The sequence below is a fragment of the Hypanus sabinus genome, chromosome 21, assembly GCF_030144855.1.
Source record: "Hypanus sabinus isolate sHypSab1 chromosome 21, sHypSab1.hap1, whole genome shotgun sequence".
Taxonomy (NCBI): domain Eukaryota; kingdom Metazoa; phylum Chordata; class Chondrichthyes; order Myliobatiformes; family Dasyatidae; genus Hypanus; species Hypanus sabinus.
Genome location: NC_082726.1, coordinates 16,012,116 through 16,032,362, shown reverse-complemented (window position 1 = coordinate 16,032,362; position 20,247 = coordinate 16,012,116). Strand labels below are relative to the sequence as shown.

Below are 20,247 nucleotides of genomic sequence, written 5' to 3'. Positions count from 1 at the left end.
GAATTCAAAGTTAAAGTAAATTTATTGTCAAAGTACACGTCACCACATACTACTGCGATTTATTTTCTTGTAGACATTCACAGTATAACAAAGAAACACAATAGAATAAAAACTACACTAAGTAAGATTGACAACCAAAATGCAAAAAACAAACTGAACCACTACAAAATATATGCACACACACACACATACGGTTTTAAGATTAGTCTGATTAAAATTGCCAGCTACAATGAAAGGCACCATCAGGGTGATCAGCCAATGTTTAACAATAGCATTATGCAGTTGAGCTAATGCTAACTAGGTATTGGCCTGTGAAGGTATACAAGTTGCTGAAATATAAACAACAGTGATTTCTCTCAGTAAATGAAAGGGCCTGTACTTTATTAAGGTATTCCTGGTTGGGATAGCAGGAACTTTTAATGATGACTGAATTAATACACCAGGCATTAACATAAATACATAAACCACCATCTGATTTCTTGCCAAAAAAAATCGAGCATTCTATAGACTCAGAAGGTCATTCAGCCTGCTAGCCCAATAGCTGCATCGAGTACCTCGTCGTCCAACTACATTTCTGTGAAGATCACAGTACAGCACTCTAGTAAGTTCTTCTGCAAGGTGAATCTTGGTCAAATCCTGTCTATTTTGTTAGCAATCACCATGCATTTAACAACACTCAGGAGCAGGGGCTTGAAAGGTAAGCCTTTTAGTCTGGTGTGTATACCGGCTCTCTTGCCGTGCTCTTGCCTTTTCTCATAGTGCCGATGACAGCATCTTCCAGCTAGTGTCTGAACTCACAGTGGAGTTGTAACAAGCTTGGTTGGTAGCATTCTCGTTATCTCAAATGGCAGATGTTCTAAACGTTCAAATTAGGTGAACTGCATGCACTCAGTATGCATCCTAAAGAGCTCCTGTTGGCTGTACCATTTAATTAAGAAAAAGTTTAGTTGGACTGGAGATCTGCAACTGTACATGCTGCCATCTTGGATGTTGTTCGAGGCATATGAATCCCAAAGCACCTTAGTCTTCCGGATTAGCCTACCACAATGGATGCTGTTTGACTAAAATCCATGTAGTTCAATAAAGTTTGTAAGACATGACCTACTCTGCACAATGTTATGCTAACTATCCTGGGCCCATACCTTTCCAGATACGAGTAAATTCTATCCTTTAGAATCTTCTCCAATAATTTCTATTGCGCAATTTTCTGGTGTGTGCAATAAGTGTAGGAGTTGTGCATCTGTTCTCTATCTGCAATGTATTCTGTGTTGGGCGAGTGGGAGTGTGGTAAAACCAAAGGGAATAAGTTACGCCTTCCTGCTTTGTTCATGGCAGTTTGCAGCTGGGGATTGACAGATATCGAATACTTTATTGACTACTCAATTATGCTCAATTACACTTGGGTACACTTAAATTTCATTGCTTCAAGATGGCATATTTGCTAATTACTAAAGGATTGAATACATATTTTCCACTTTTGGAACAATTACTGGAACTGAGGGCATATCATACAAGTATAACAAATCCATGGAGGTTATCAGCAGCAGTAATTTGGCTTGGTTAGAATTAACCACTATATTCTGTCAACTAAAGTTTTCAATAGTTACACCAAATGAACATTAACATTCGAATGTGTCTGCGAAATCAGAAGCACTGCAACCTGGAGCAGCTTGTGGTATCGAGAAATATTTCTGACATAACCACTCATAACCACTATATATACCTGAAATATAATCACTATGTATTAGCCATTTACTATACTATGTAATCACTTCTAGGTACTGAATATTAATATGTATTATTTTCTAGACACATTTTGTTATGTGTTGTTTTCACTAGATACTTTGTACTCTTTTAGCTGCATATTATGGCACTTACAGAACACTTGTTGTTCTGCAGCACTATTAGCTGAGATGTATCCCATGTATTACACTCAGCCTTTGTTTAGTACGAGATAACGGTGGCGGACAGGATGCTGCGAGCAGGAATGTAATGTGAGGGAGGATATCTGGAAAACATAATCTTGGCAAAGAATAAGGTCCCAATGCGAATGGGTGAAACATAATGGTGGCGCACCGCGGGCTAGGCAAAAGCGATTAATTAATTCATATATAGATGACATGCAATTAAAACTCAATTGGATATGGCGATGAACCCGAAATGTGACTGAGATAAGAAATTACTATAAAGAATGCCGTACACCGGAGCTCGGCGGGCTTTCGGTGACAAATTCATTGATTGCTTCAGCCTTTGTTTGCAAATAAAGGTTTAATTTTCTTGAAGAATTGTCTGTGTCTCCAGGTCATTTCAAGTAACCATGACAGTGGCAAGTAATGACCTTTCGTTGATTTGTACTGTGTGTTTGGATTTAGAGCATAGTTTTGAATAGTCTATCTTATTAGGGACTGTAATCTGTACAGTAGAGTTTGCCTGAGAGTTCAATGCTTCTGTTGAAATGCTGAAGTGAATGCCATTGCTTTGTCTGGTTTGCAACTTGGACAACAACATTAGTCAAGCTGGAAGCAGTGACCTTGAAGTCAGGACTAAGTTTACTGGGAAAGCTTTCATAATTAGAATTGACAATGTTCAAAAGGTCAACAGTAAAATTAATACGATTAAAGATTTAATATTGTTAATTAGAAGCTTTTTACAAATAAAGCAACAAGATGTTTCATGAGTGCAATCTCATTTGGATGATTTAAATCTTCATGAAGATGTTGCTAAACAACATAACTTGCTGTCATCTTTAATGCCCATTTCTGAGCAAGGTAAACAAACTGAAAATTATGTAAACATTGATACACTTATTAATACAGTCACAGCAGAGGCTGAACAAAGGTTGAAGCTAACCTGTGGTTGAAGGTCGAGATACCGAACGAAATGAACATATTTATAGAGGTACAGAGCATGCTGTGACTACATATAAAGCTGATGATTTCCAGGATGACATACACCTTGAACACAGTATGTCTGATGTATGTGCAGCAGGTTCTATTGCTAGCAGAGTGTCCCGTACATCAGATATTGCATTAGAACAAAGGTTGATTTAGCTGAGTTATGTGCGAGGCAACAAATATTGAGGGATAATCACGCATTGGAAGAAAAGATGGAACAGCTTTGGAGAAACCAGGAGCAAAAGCCAGAACAACTTTCACTGACATGGTTGATTTATTAAAAAGCAAGTAAAAATTGCTACATACCCCATGCTTGGGAAAGTATGCAATACAAGGTGCAAACAAAACTGGATCACAAATTAATTTTCAAGTTAAGGGAAGCAGCTTTGCCACTGTGGCTATGCTGAAAAGTGAAACTACAACTGAGCCCAGGAATGATGCAAAGAGTGCAGATTTGCAACAAACCACGGAGGAATCAAACACAAAGTAGCAAATAATACCTTGGTATCTAATGGCCTTACAGGGACTGGTGATATGATTGTAAGCTTTCTATAATTCCAGTTCAGGTAAAGACCAGGAAAAGTAACAAGACAATGATTACTTATGCTTTACTAGATCAGGAAAGTACAGTAGTGTTCTGTACAGTGAGCTTCATGAACAAGCACATCCTGACAGGAAAAGAAAAATGCAGTGTCTTACACATGATGGGTCAAGAGAAGGTTGTGAGTAGCTATGTCATTTCAAGATTGGAAGTGGCTGGCTTAGGTAGTGAATATCTATACACAGGAACACATACCTGTCTACAAAGGGAACATTTCTCATCAGAGAGATCTTCAGGAATGGTGTCTTTTGTTGACCACTCAATTACACTTAGGTACGCTTAAGTTTCATTACTTCAAGATTTTATGTTTGCTAATTGCTAATAAAGGATTGAATACATATTGACTTTTGGAACAATCATTATTGGAGCTGAGAGTGAGACATACAAATACAACAAATCTGTGGGGATTACCAACAACAGCAATTTGGCTTGGTTAGAATTGACCACTATAACAAGCAATAGATAAAGCAGGTGGGAAAGGATAGTGGGCAAGGCAACTACTGAGGTTTAAATTTAAAGGGTATTAATAGTCTATAATGATCATAGTATTGCTGGGCTTTCATTGTACTAGCACTCTGTTGTAATGGCTGTATGCAAGGGATAATCAGGTGCCTCCAATATCCATGCACTGAAGTACTGTGACCATAGAATTATATTAAGTAACTGCTACTTCTCAAGAAAGCAGTCATGTGAACTCCTAGGATAATTTGCAATGATTTCAAGGTGGCGTGTCCCATAGCTGACCAAATCTCTAGCACTGGATGGAAACCTCACTATTCATAAAGACCTCCAAATTCTAATATAGATCCCAAACTGCAATTGATTAAGCCAAAAAGCAGGTAGTGGTATCAAAATTCCACCACAAATAATTTCCTCTAAGTATAGAGTATCGATAATCCTGGCAGAGCTGTGGTGAGCGGCAAACAGATATGGTGTATATTAACCACAGCTACCTGGATTAATCACAAGGCTAGGAAACAGTGACAGTGACTTTGATCTCAGCTGTGACTTAATGACATATTTGATAGTATCTCAGTGGCAACTACCTTAAACATTTACCTCCACAGTTACCACTCTATAAGTTAAAATTTTGCCAAGTTGAACAAATAGGTAAGTGCATGGTTGATGGAATATAATGTAGAAAATAGGACATCTTTAGCTTACATAAAAAACAAGTGGAATTAGAATTGTTTATTATTGTCACACATACTGAGATAGTGAAAATCTTGTCATGTTTACTGTGCATACAGATCCAATCATTACTAGTGCATTGAAGTAGAACAATAACAATGCAGAATAAAGTATGACAGGTACAGAGCAAGTGTAACATGAGTAAACAATAAGCTGCAAGATCATTGGGAGGTAGATTGGAAGTGACCATTTTATCATATTAGAGAACCATTTACTTATAACAGTGAAGAAGCAGCTATCCTTGAGTCGGTGATACAAGCTTTCAGGCTTTTTATCTTCTACCTGAAGGAAGAGAGTTTGTCCAGTGTGGGTGAGGTTTCTGATTATGTAGGCTAATTTTAAGTTAGAGATAGGACAGACTCTGTAGAACATGCAGTCATCAGTGTACAAAGACTGAGGACTCAATGTTATGAAAAACCAGTGTTAAGAATAATTATGGGAGAGGTGTTATTGCCTATCCTTACTGATTTTAGTCTGTTGGTCAAGGACCCAGTTACAGAAGGATTGGCATTAACTCTCATGGTCCAGAGTTTGGTGATGAGTTTGCTTGGAATAATAGCATAGCTATTGTCAATAAATAGTCTGATGTAGGTGCCTTTACTATCATGATGCTCCAGAATGTGGTGTCTGGAAGGTGGCATCAACCTGTTTCAGCAATAGGTGAATTGCAGTGGGCCGAGCTTATCTGGAAGCCTACAGTTAATGTGTGAAATGACCAGCCTCTCCAAGCACTTCATGATGGTGTACGTCAAAGCATCTGGATGATAGTTGTTAAGGCTATCTTATTTTACTTAGGTACTGTGAAGCAGGGAGGTTGAACATGTCTGCAAATACTGACCAGCCGATCTACACAAGATCAAAAAACAATGTCAGGAATGTATCTGTGCTTGATGCTTCCTGCTGATTCACTCTCCGAAGACTGACCTTACATCCACAATGATGACTGTAGGTTCAATGCATTGGAAGCTGTCCAGGCAGGTGATGACATACCCATTCCCTTCTGTTCAAAACATGCACAGAAGGCGTTAAGCTCATTGGGAGCTGACCAACATCACTTTGTAACCTGCTATTGCATGCAAGTCTTGCCACAACTAACAGGTTGGTCTGGGACCTTATTTTGGACTGGTACTGTCTCCTAACATCTCTGATAGCTTTAGAGATTGTATCTTTGTTTCTTGTAAAGGTCAGGGCCACCAGGTTGAATGCTGAAAGCCTAGGGTTCAGTAGGGAATGGATCTCCCAGTTCATCCATGTTTATTGATTGGCAACACCCAGATTTGGTACACAGAACTCAGAACATTTACTGATAAACTTCATGATGGTGCTGACATACTACTCAAGGCTAGCAGATGAGGCTGGACCAGTCTACCAAATCAAAGCAGTCATGCAGAAACTCACATTTCCTCAGACCAGCAGCATATGACTTTTTCTTACTAGATCCTGTATTTGTTTTGTCAGAAATAGAGTATAAATGACATTCAAAGGGACCTGACTCATACAGGATTGGAACAGACTATTTGCCCATCAAGTAAATGTCATCCATCATTCACCCATTTCCTTCCCCACCCCCCCCCCACACTAGAGATTATACTAGTCATCTACAAGCAATTTACAGTGGCTAATGCTTTTGATATAGTAGTTACCCGATTCTAAGGAAAATGTGAAATTACATTAACAGCACTAAAAATCAAGCTTGAGCCTGTCACTGGAGCTACGAAGCAATAGCACTACCAACATGCTACTGTGCAAGATGTGCCCAAACACACATTTTCAAAGGCCAACATAAAGGCACAGCAGACAACTAAAGCAACAAACAGTATGTTAGGATTTATTACAAAAAGGTTTAGATACAGGAGTAAGGAAGTCTTGTTACAAATGTATAGGGCCTTAGTGAGACTGCACCTGTAGTATTTCCTGCAGTTTGCCTAAGAACATACTTGCAAAAAGGAAATGTAACGAAGATTCACTGGACTGGATCCAGGGCCATCAGGTTTGTTCCACGAGACAACAAATAGATTGGGAACGTACTCTAGAGAGTTTACAGGAAATCACATTAATACTCTATGCTGTTAAAGATCTTGAGGAGCTAGATGCCAAGATGATATTACCTCTGAATATGAATTGTAGGACCAGTGGCATTTGAGAATAAAGCATGGGGCATTTAGGACTGAGACAAGGAAAATTTCTTCACTTGGATGACAGCAAACCATTGGAACTCTTGGTGCCAGACGGCAGTGCCAGATTTTACATCAGGTTTATTTAAAACAGAGATTGTTAGATTTCTGGATACTGAGTGAATCAGTTGATGTGGAGGTGGTGCTAGGAAAGGGTGCTGAGGTACATCAGCAATGACCTTAATGGATTGCAGAACAGGCTCAAAATGCAAGGTGTCTTATTCCTCCTCCAATTTCATGTTTTGAGATAGGAGTTCAGATCCCTGAAATCATATCATCTGGTTTAATTCCTTATAGGTTATCAACAATACTACATAGACATCCATGATAAATAGCTCACAATTTTCTGAAAGGCCACTGTAAAGTCAGTAGAAGCATCAGATTTAATATGAACTGAGGATCAGAGGGCACAAGCTGCAAGGGTATAAGTATCCCTCTAAAAGCATGAAGCTGCAGAGGAAATACGAAAAGCAAGTTAGTCTGAGAGTTGAAGGTGAAATTGTGATGCAGAGTTGTTTCTTGACAAGATCCCTTCCAACTGTGCTGACCGCACTACCCAATTATGCAGATATTGTAACCTTGAATGAAAAGTTATGCCAAGATCCAGACAAATGTCAGAAACATGAAAAACAATGAAATAAATATTCCCAAGTACTTAACTAATGTTCAAGGCAATGATTTATGTATTTTTAATGTTCTGAATGTACTTAGCCTTATTCTTTACATTATCACTTTACCTGGAATTCCCTAGCAAAGGAAGCTGTGAACCTCAAGTACCTGAATAAATTTGATGTACACAGACTTCCAAGCACAAAGGCATCAAGAGATTTGGGAGGAGCTGGAATATGACAGAGACAGAAGATCACCCATGATTAAACTGAATGACCTTTAATTTTTCCATAGTCCCATTTGAATTTTTGGGATTATTCATGGAGTTGCTTTTATGTTACCTTGAGCAAGTAAAAGGCAACTGTACTACTTTAAAATGTGTCTAAGTGGCAAGGGTCCAACAAATATATTTTTGATTAACCAGTGTAAATATATTTTAAATCAAGCAACCATGCAGCTTGCAGAATCAAATTAGCCCACAACTTTGAATGCTCCCAGAATTTTAAAGCAAAGTTACTAAAAGAAATTGCAAAACTTCCATACCAGCCATTGCCCTCACTTTTATTCTCACCATGCATCACAGCATCAAAATGGTTGTTGTGATGCATCTTGTGTGTTAATATAGTGGTAGTGCTTGTCGCTCTCACTTTCAGCTTCCACTGCTGGCTGGAAGTCTCGTGAAAAGGAGAGCTAAATGTGCAAGTCTCTCCCTACCAGTACCTGGTCTCTACAATAGCTGGCCTTGTGTACTGTCTCCTCACTGATGACACACAGAAGCTGAACTGCGGGGGGAGGGGGGTGGGGGAGAGGAGGTCTGGCCCCTGCACACATAGCATGCAGAAACACCGGTGTGTGGACATGCCCTTGTGCTCATGAACCAGATCCCCAGCTAATGGTTAATAGCCCCACTGCCTTGTGGGGAGCATCTAGAGAAACAAAGGCTACAGGAGTAAAAGACACTGCAGATTTAAAGAATATACTCATTTTAAAAAGATTTTCAAAAATTTCCTAGAACTTATCAATTAAAAACCAAGACGGCTCAACTAGAAACAAATTCAATGTTAACTAGGGCACAGAGCCAAGCAGAAAGGAGAATAAAGTGAGAAGCATTTTTAAAAAAAAAACAGACCAAATACTGCTCAATTTGACCCATGCTCCAGATTTTGACCGACCCCCCCCCCCCCCCAGTGGCCACAGTAACCATATGCATCCCCACAGGTCCAAACTCCTGGCTTTGTTGCCACAGTTGTCCCATGAAGCAAAGTAATCTGCAAGCAGTGTCTATCAAACAGTAGGTCACCATTCCAATGGTCTTTTGACATCTTTAAAACAGATTCCAGCAAACTGCTTTTAAATGTTTCTGATGTTTGAAAGGATTTTTTTAAAATAATAAAACTAGTACACTTAAAGTATTGAATAAAAAACACTTATACTTGAATTTTCAACCCAGGTTGGTAAGCCTTTAAAATGGGGTTGTGCTACAAGTCCTAGCTGAGGGCAAAATACATCTTCTTCCACTGTAATAAGTGTAGAATGGCCATAGTGTCAAGGTACATAATTATTCTACACCTCCAGAACTTCAGAAGTACTGTAACATTAGGTCGCCAGATAATTCATTCTGCAGTGTGAAAGACAGGAACACATTAAGATGCAAAGAGCATCTCACTGGTAACACGTACAACAAGCTGGAGGAACTCAGCAGGTCGGACAACATCTGTGGAAACCAGCAGTCAATGTTTCGGGCCGAGACCCTTCATCAGGACTGAAGAGGGAGGGGGCAGGGGCCCTATAAAGAAGGTGGGGGAAGGTGGGAAGAAGGCTGGTAGATGCCAGGTGAAAAACCTGACGAAAGATCAAGGGGTGGGGGAGGGGAAGCAGGGAGGGGATAGCATGAACATTGAATTCTCCAATTTCCGGTAATTCCCTCCCTCTCCCATCCCAGTTTCACTCTGCCTCCTCCTCCAGCCGTCTATCACCTCTCTCATGATTCTGCCTTCTTCTACTACACAGTGCTTTCCTCTTACATTCCTTCTTCACCTTTCCTACCTATCCCCTCCCCTACCCCTTGATCTTCCCTGATTTTTTTTTTACCTAGCACCTACCAGCCTCCTCCTTCCCAACTTCCCCCATCTTCTTTATAGGGCCCCTACCCCCTCCCTCTTCAGTCCTGATGAAGGGTCTTGGCACAAAACATTGACTGCACATTTCCACAGATGTTGTCCGATCTGCTGAGTTCCTCCAGCTTGTTGTACGTGTTGCTTTGACTACAGCATCTGCAGTGCACTTCGTGTTTACCTCACTGGTAGTTATTTACAATACCACTAGCTAGAGAAACGATTCATCTAAATATAATTAAAACTTGAAGAACCGCGCCTATCTACTTAAAAATTGATTAAACATCAAAAATAAATTGTTTGACCCTGATAGTCATTGCAACACCCCTAGTATAATATGATTAACTACATTAAGTACCATTATTCAATGTAATTGAATGCAGAATAAGAATGCAAGATGGCAAAACTACACAGCATTTTAATGAACAGATAGCCTCAGACAATTACCAATTCACATATTTTACTTGGTAGAGTTTTCCCAGGCCCAATTTCCACATATATAGCCACAAAATGACTTCAAGCTATTAGGAACAATACTTCAGAAATGAGGTATTTCCTATGCATTGCCTCTTTCAGGTAGTCAAATGTGAAAACTACAAGGCCAGAGAAAGTGTCCACCATACACATAGCAAATACTGTTCAGGTGATTTACTGTAATCCAAATTAAACAATGACACAGAAGAGCAACCTTTCTAAGATCACAAATCATTTAACGTACTGGAAGATATTCTGCTAACACTGTGAGCATCCCAATAATCACACCATTTGTAAGGTACTTTTAATGTCACAAAATGCTTGGAATCTCTCAAAGTAGCCATTATCATGAGCTTTGCCACACCCTACAGAGGCAACTTATGCTAATATACATAGTAGATAACAAGGTTGAGAACATGGAACAAGCTGAATAGTGTGCATGAGAAGCAATAGGCGTTCCCAAACATCATGTGTCATTTGGTCAGTAGTCCAGTACTTTCTGGTTGCCCTCAAACTGCTTAAGAATTCTAACTACACACAACCTCTATTTGCTATGTATTTGCTATTTGTTGTGACTGTGTCAAATAACCAACATAAACATAATTGACTCGTAAAGTGCATTGCAAGTTCTGGCAAATACTAAGGAACAGAGTAGATACATACTGAAGGAACAGCTGTCTGATTGCAGTCTGCCAAGAAGCAGGTGGCAAATTTCTGCTGTAGTACCATAAAAATACCATAAAATACCATAAAAGCATTTTCAATGAATAATTGCATTGCAGTTTAAGCCCAGATTGTGTACTTCTTTAAGATATTCTTTAGCTGATTTTAGGTACTGAGAATTAAGAGTAAACTTTGAGATAAAGATTCAGGATATATGATTGTTTAATCCTTCAACTCTGAAGAGAGGATAGTTGTATTAATTATGAACAAATCTAATGTTTTCAATAAATTACTGAAAATTTATCTGACATAAGCCACTTAACTTGTGATGCTTCAATCACTATGTTCATTGTACAAATTGTGATAAGAAAACTGCAGATTTTAAAACCTCACTATACTTGGATAACTGCTAAAGCAGTTTGTCATCAGTATTACAAATTTATATTATATAGTATATGTTTTATAACATTAAAATACTTTAAAATTCTTTATCAAAATGTATACATAAAACAAGTATCTAACGCTCAACAGGAACTTAACTCCTTTTTTTCTTTCCCCACCATCAATTTGAAATTAAAACCCAAGTCCCAGAAATGTAACCTAAACACTTAACCTTCTAACCAATCACACACTGTTAATGAGTTATCCTTAATTATCCTGGGCCACAAGATTGCACATAGAAAAATAGAGAATATGACAGTGAGCTATAAGAAGGCCACACTTGTAACATACGAGAATCTTGACAATATACAATTTCTTCCATGTTTCTCATATTTCTGAAGCTGGAACACAACATTGTCAACACTAGTATTAATGACTTAATTCTGCAAGGTATGCCAGGCAAAAAGACATGATCACTAATGTAGAACACAATATAGTCTTCATTTGACATCACTGGCTACTCTTTCATACTTTTGCTGATGCACCGTTAATTGTACTGCTGCCAGGCCACAGCATTAAACCTGATAATTGTGCAAAATTCATTTAAAATCAAATTCATTCTGCCTCTGAATACCAGCTCATAGGAAGATCAGTGCACTTTCACATATTAACAACATTGTACACTTTCCACTACGGTCAACAAAAGTTGTCTGGAAACAATGTGTTGAATTACTCTGTTTATTTACACAAATCTTCAATACAATGAGATGTAGAGCAAATTAGTTCTGCAAACACATTAGTTACTTTAGTCAGTTTGTATAAATGCCAGCAGAATTCTTATGGGCAGCTGTACATTGATACTACTGAATACAGATCTGATGTGAAGTGTGTTTAAAAATCTCCAGATGACTCGTAAGTAAACAACAAATGAAATGGCATTTAACCAACAATTCCTCTTTACCATAAAAGCTACATCCTTTGAACCAAATAGAGGATTTAACTTTGTAACCAGCTGATGCAGCTTCCCTGGTTTACTGTCTCAGGACAAAGTGTCTCATAAAGTGTATGTGAATCGCACACTTCAATTAAAATTTTATCACAATTCTTGCAAAGTAAACACTTGAAACACCCTAGTTATTTATGTATGAAAACAAGGATGTAAATGCTATTTTATATCAAAACACATTACTTCAGGGATGGCATCTGAAATCACTATTAGGATCCCGACTTCTAGGGATTCTTTTATCAATCCACATCATAAACAGGAGCAGTTGTTAAAAAGGAAGGACTTTCATAGAGTTATAGAACACTACAACACAGAAACAGGTCCTTCAGCCCATCTAGTCCATGCTGAGCTATTAACCCGCTCAGTCCCATCAACATGCGGCCGGGACTCTATATCCCTCCCATCCATGTACTGTACCTTTCCAAATTTCTCTTAAATACTGAAATCAAACCTGCATCTACCACTTCCGCTGGCAGCTCAATCCATACTCTCACCAACCACCAAGTGAAAATAGACCCCCGCTTTTGTTCCCCTTAAACATTTCACTTTTCACCCTTAAACCATAACCTCTGGTTTTAATCTCACCTAATCTCAGTGAGAAAAGCCTGCTTGCATTTACCCTATCTATACTCCTCATAATTTTGTATATCTCTATTAAATTTCCCCTCATTTCTCTACACTATAGGGAATAAAGTCCTAACCTATACAACCTTTGAAATTGCAGTTTGTTAAACAGATAGAAAATGCAGTCAAATCATTCTTATGCTCATGGATAAGACTATTCCAGTTTGATTCAGTAGATGTTTGGCAATTTCAAAATTACCCATCTCTGACCATCCCCAGATCTACCATTACGAAAACATATGTGAGGGCAGACAAGAATTTTATCAAGCTATTGTCAGGGATAAAGGATTTTAATTATGTGAAGTCTCAAGAAGATGGAAATGTTCTCTTAAAAGCAGGTCAAGAATTAGTACGTCTTGATATTTTCTTTCAACTTGCTAGATTTAATATGGCATGCATCAGCAACCAGAAATTACAATGTAAAATAATCAACAAAAGCATCTTGGCACAAAAGGTTGCTAATATCTTCAATACACCCGCAAAGGTTGCATTAAGATTCCATAGGAATGCAACTTAAAATATCCAGAACATGGGGAAAGGAGGATCATGGGACTGAACTGTATTGATCTTTCAGAACTACAGCTAAATGTTTTCTATTAGCACCATTAGATTCTATAAAAAGAAAATCACTTCATTTACTACTTGTCATCCTAGTCATGTTTTGACAATTGAATTTATTGATTACAGTGAACAGTTAATATATATTCATCAGCTCCCAAAAAAAGGTAAAATAGGAAGAGCACTGCATCACACCACAACATTATTCAAATATGCATAATTATTTACTCATAGCCTAATCCCTCCATCCTGTAGGCTTTCATCTGTATTCCCTCTACTTTTGTAATATTCTTTTGGCACTATAATCAGCACAAACATAAACCACAATTCTAATTAAATAATAGAAACCAACATAACCAATGTTAGAAATAATTACAAGGCAATAGCAAATAAAATGGGAAAAACACTAACATGCTTTTAAATATTTTACCCTTGGTTAATGCATGAAAATGCTTTACCTCTTTCGCACTGTGCTCCTGTAAATCCATATGTACAAGCACAACGATTGGGAGCAACACATCTTCCATTATTCAAACACCCATTCTCACAGACAGCTGAAAAATATTTTTAATTAACATGATTATTTAAAATCTGCTATCTTACAAACAAATTAGTGTTTGCATACTTAAGCAATTAGTATTTTTCAGTGTTAAAGCTGTCATTTGCAGTTCAAAATTTCATGTTTAATTAAGGAAGCAAAGTATAAATAGCCTTGTATTTTCTGATAAAGTGCAGCTTTAATTGGTTTTACAAATATATAGATCAGCAAAAATAATTCAAAGCACTATTTAATATCTAGGATTATAATTTTTGATCATTAGCTATGCAATACAATCTATATTAACCTGAGATTGTCCTCTTAATAATATAACAGCTCTCTTTTTCCATTTATACTTAGAAAGCAAGTCAATTGAAATTACTCATTTTTGGCTCATTTGCATTAGAAATGTTATCTTGCTAAAATGGAAGAAAACTGATGTGACCTGATCATTCAAATTCATAATTTAGCAGGTAAACAGATATCACACAAGTTGTCATGAATACAAATATCTGTAGGTCAAGGTACAAAATTGCTTCATGTAATGGATAATCTACAAATTCTACAAAATTATTCACTAATTGCACTTGAAGAGGTCTCAGCAAACAGCCTTTTAAAAACGGCCTCATTGCAAGTTGACTCACACCTTTGGTATGATATTCAAAGATAGGCACAAAGCTAAAAACTGTCAAGATGTTAAAAAATCGAAGTGTGGGCAGGATGCTTGAACAAAAGAACTCAGAATTTGCAACGAATACCAGAAGTTATGCAAGAATCTTAATTATGGAACAAGGATATCAAGACTATACAAGACAATTTTTCATAAATTGGTCACATCAACAATTTCAGCATATGATGCACTAACATTCCAGTTCATTCAGGAAAGTAATAGTTAAAAATTAAAAGTGCAAAAAAATGCTTAAGCGTTCACAGTTTAATAGGTTTTATGCCTAAACCATACTATATATGGAGGGATTGAACATGTTTAGCATATTTGTCAAAATAAACCCAAACATAAAAATTATGCCAAAAAGTCATCACCTAGTCACTTACATTATATCCATAAACTTGCTTAATGACAATCGAAGGATTTCAGTTGATGAGAAGGCTTACAAGAGAGAGATAGAGGGGAGATGTCACGTGATGACGTAGGATCGAGACGTGGAAATCCAGCTCTCCCGTAAAAAAACAGTAATGTTTAAGTGAAGAAAAGTTAGTAAATACCTTTTAAAAATTACTTATAAACTACTCAGGGTTGTCTTAAGATATGCCTCCTAAACAGAAGCAGAAGAAAACTACTACTTTGAAGACAACACCAGTTGGAAAAGAATCAAAGCCGGCCGCCATGAAAAAGCCTTGGGCTCAAGTGCAATTTACCTCCAGCAATACAGAACAGGAAACTGCGGCAACATCAACTGTTTCCAAAAAACAAGAGCAACAGGAATTGTGCATGTATGATGGAAGGGGCATGCGCATACACGAGCAACCCAAACTACAAATCCCAGCTATGATCGGAACTGAAAGTGAAAGTGAAGGTGAGGTGGAACCAGGTTCTCTGGATAAATCAGATGAAGATGAAGAGACAAACAAAGAAGTGCAACAGGAAGAGGTTGGAGGTGATACTGGAGACATCAAAAATTTTTGGTGCAAATAATGCATGAATTAAAAGCATTAAAAGAAATAAAAAAGATATTAACAATATGAAGATTATGTTTGATAAAATGATGAAAAGACAGGACAAAATGGAAAAGAAAATTAAAAACTTGGAAGAAACAACCGGAGACACCATTGATAGAGTGAATAAAATGGAAGATAATATTTCTGCCTGGACATCAGAAAGAAAACGGTTGTTGGAAAAAGTGGATGTACTTGAAAATTTTAGCAGATGAAATAATATTAAGATTGTTGGACTTAAAGAAGGTATAGAGGGAGAGGATCCAATAAATTTTTTTCAAAAATGGATTCTGGAAATTTTGGAAATGGAAGAAGGAACCCAGTTAATTGAAATTGAAAGGGCTCACAAAGCCTTAGACCTCAAGTTGATCAAAACCCACGATCAATCTTGATAAAATGCTTAAGATATCAAGATAAAGAAAAGATCCTGAAGGCAGCTGCTCAACTTGCCAGAAAGAGAAACGGGCCATTGATGATGGGAAAATAGTTCTTTTCTATCCTGATATAAGTTATGACCTTTTGAAGAGAAAGGAGGAATTTAACTCAGCGAAAAAAGTTTTATGGTTAAAAGGTTATAAATTTATATTGCGCCACCCGGCAACCCTGATAATTTTTTTGGATAACGGAAAAAGATTTTTTTTTACTGATTATCAGGATGTGGAAGAATTTGCACAAGAACTCCCAAATATTCGTTAACTACAGCTAAAGATTTAAAAGTGAAATGGATTAAAGATGAAGACAGGGACAGTGAATGGAATTGATGGATGTTTAAGGACAGAAGAATATTTAAATATATTCTTAATTATATGATACAGGGGGAGAAAGGTAAAATTTTGAGAAATATTAATCGAGAGTAGTGATATAATTTTTCCTTTCTTGTATATACTTTTTTATGTTACGGGGGAGCTGGGGGAACTTCGGATCGATTGCTACGGGACTCACATGTGTAATCATGGCAATTGCCATGACCCGTACAACGGAGGGGGGTAATGTTGTGCTTTTCTTTTAATTTACAACTTTGGTAGGGGTGGTATTTCGTTATTTTTTTCTTTATAATCTATTTCTCTTTTGTCTTTCTTTCTCTGCCTGGACATTTGGTGGTGGGGGGGGGGGGGGGAGACACACATAGCAACATGGAGAATTTTAAAAAGATTCCCCAAGGTACTACGAAAGTTGAAAGGTTAGGTATTACCATAGATTGGAGTAACCCTGTTAAAGATAATGACTAATTTACTGAATTTTTTAAGTTTTAATGTTAATGGGCTTAATGGACTAGTGAAAAGTAAAAGAATTTTAACATACAATTAAGAAAATGAAAATAGATATAGCTTTTTTTTACAAGAAACGCACTTAACAGAGATAGAACATCAGAAATTAAAGAGAGATTGGGTTGGAAATGTTATTGCAGCTTCATTTAATTCAAAGGCGAGGGGAGTTGCAATTTTGGTTGATAAAACTTTACCAATTAAAATACAAAATGTATTGATTGATTCTGTGGGGAGATATGTAATTATACATTGTCAAATTTTTTCAGAATTATGGACTCTTATGAATATTTATGCACCAAATGAAAATGATGTAAAATTTATACAAGCAGCCTTTTTGAATTTGGCTGACGCACATGACAAAATATTAATAGGCGGAGATGTTAATTTTTGTCTAGACCCAGTTTTAGATAGATCAACAAAGGTTGTTACAAAATCAAAAGTAGCAAAATTAACTTTATCATTGATGAAAGATTTAAATTTGATTGATATATGGAGAATTAATCCAAAAGAAAGAGATTACTCATTTTATTCAAATAGACATAAAACTTATTCAAGGATAGATTTTTTCCTATTATCAACGAATATTCAAGACAGAGTGGAAAAATATGGAATATAAAGCAAGAATATTGTCAGATCATTCCCCCTTGACAATGATGGATAAAGAGGAATCGATTTACAGATGGAGATTTAATTCAATATTATTAAAACGTCAAGATTTTTGTGATTTCGTGAAAAAGCAGGTTCAGTTTTTTTTAGATACAAAGTTGATGATAAATTTATAGTAGGGAAGCAATGAAGGCATATTTGAGAGGCCAGATAATGTTATACTTCTAAAATTAAGAAGGAATATATGGTAGAAATAGATCAATTGAGAAAAGAGATTACAAAATTAGAAAAAGAATCTCAAAGATATATGACAGAAGAAAAACGAAGACAACTTGTTAACAATGTTACAATATAATATACTTCAGACATATTGGACAGAAAAGGCAATTATGAGAACTAAACAGAGATATTACGAACTAGGATAAAGATCACACAAGATTCTTGCTTGGCAGTTAAAAACAGACCAGATTTCCAAAACGATAAATGCAAACAGAACAAGTGTAAATAAAATTACTTATAAATCTTTAGAAATTAATGAAACTTATAACAATTGTTAATCTGAACTGTATCAATCAGAATCACAAAATGATGTCAAGATAAAGGTTTTTAAATCACAAATAACTCTTCCAAAAAATTGAATTCGGAAGAACAAAAAGGATTAAATATGCCTTTACATTAAAAGAGGTCGAAGAAGCTTTATGATCACTTCAGAGTAATAAATCCCCAAATTTTATAAAAAGTTTAAAGATTTACTAATTCCTCCTTTTATGGAGTTATTATACCAAGCGGAAAGAACGCATAAACTTTCAGAATCTTTTTCGATAGCTATTTTAATAGTATTGCCAAAAAAAAGAGATCTTTTAAAACCAACATCATATAGACCTATTTCTTTGTTGAATACTGACTAAATAATAGAAAAATTTTATCTAATAGATTATCTAAATACTTACCAAAATTAATACATATGGATCAAACAAGATTTATCAAAAATAGACAATCGGCAGATAATGTAACTCTGTTACTTAGCATAATTCATTTGGCACAAAAGAGGGAGGAAATGAGTGTGGCAGTTGCCTGAGATGCAGAAAAAGCATTTGATAGATTGGAATGGGATTTTTAATATAAGGTATTGGAAAAATATGGATTAGGAGTATCTTTTATAAAATGGATTAAAACAAATACTAATCCCAAAGCTAAAGTAGTGACAAATGGTCAAATTTCAACATAATTTCAGTTAACAAGGTCAACTAGACAAGGTTATCCATTATCATCTACTTTATTTGTGTTGGTGATAGAACCATTAACTGAATTAATTAGAACGGACCCAGATATTATGGGTTTCAGAGTTAACCAGGAAGAATATAAGATTAATTTATTTGCTGATGATGTTTTGCTTTAGTTAACAAACCCATTGTATTCGCTGCGTAAATTATCTTCTAGATTAGAAGATATGGGAAAATATCAGGCTACAAAATAAATTGGGATAAAAGTGAAATTCTACCCCTCACTAAGGAGATTAAAGTAAATGTCAACTAATAACTCAATTTAGATGGCTGATAAATGGTATAAAATATTTAGGTATAAGAGTTGATAACTATATAAAGAATTTATATAAATTATTTACCATTATTGAAAAAAATTCACGAAGATCTTGATAAATGGATGACATTACCAATAACATTAGTAGGCAGAGTAAATGCTGTAAAATATATTCCCTAGATTACAATATTCATTCCAAACACTACCAATACAATCACCACAGAAGTTTTTTCAAGTGTTAAATAAATGTGTGAGGAAGTTCCTTTGGAAAGGTAAAATGTCAAGAATATCATTGGAAAAACTGACATGGAAATTTGACCTAGGAGGGTTACAACTTCCAAACTTTAAGAATTATTATAAAGCAAATCAACTTAGATTTATTGCATCTTTTTTTGATGAAGATAAACCGGCATGGATTAAAATAGAATTAGATAAGAGAAAATATACCAGAAGATTTTATATATAAGTGGGAATCTAAATGGATACGGGAAAAGAAAGAATCTCCTATATTAAAACATTTGTTTGATTTATGGGACAAGATAAATGTTGATGATGAGATAAAGAAATCTTTATTAGCAAAGAGACCTTTAATTCAAAATAAACTTATTCCTTTTACAATGGATAACCAACTTTTATACAATCGGTTTCAAAAAGGGTTTAGATATATAGGAGATTGTTTTGAAGGAGGTATATTAATGTCATTTGATCAATTAAAGAATAAATACAAAATATCAAACAACACTCTTTTTTGTTATTTCCAATTAAGGGCTTATTTAAGAGATAAATTGGGTCAAACAATGTTATTACCGAAACCTACCGAAATAGAAGCTTTAATTCAAAAAGGAAAAATTAAAAAATTTATTTCTCGTATGTATAGTTTAATTCAAAATCAGGCAATTAAACAAGGAATTCATAAGTCAAGACAAAAATGGGAAACTGATTTGAATATTAAAATTGAAGAAACAAGTTGGTCAAGACTGTCTTGACAGTATGACAAATACAACAAATGTCCAGTTAAGATTAGTGCAATATAATTTTTTACATCAATTATATATTACACCACAAAAAATAAAAAAAATTAAACCCAAATTTATCTGATCAATGTTTCTGATGTAATCAAGAAATTGGTACTTTTTAACACTCTACTTGGTCTTGTTTTAAAATTCAACCTTTTTGGACAAATTTAAGAATTTTATTGGAACACAACTTCCACATAATCCAACATTATTTTTACTAGGTGATATTGAATGGATAAAACCTAAATCCAAACAATAAATATCAGAAAGAATTCATAAAAATTGCATTGGCAGTAGCCAAAAAGGCTATTGCAGTT

The 20,247-nt window shown here is 35.8% G+C and overlaps 1 protein-coding gene across 1 annotated transcript in view; it reads right to left on the bottom strand.

Annotated features, from left to right (window-relative positions):
* The window catches only part of LOC132378818 (fibrillin-1-like), a 377,797-nt gene that overhangs the window by 339,750 nt on the left and 17,800 nt on the right, over positions 1-20,247 (bottom strand). Inside the window, exon 5 of the mRNA XM_059946042.1 lies at positions 13,748-13,843. Coding sequence (XP_059802025.1) covers positions 13,748-13,843 — 96 coding nt within the window. The remainder of the gene's footprint in view (positions 1-13,747; positions 13,844-20,247) is intronic.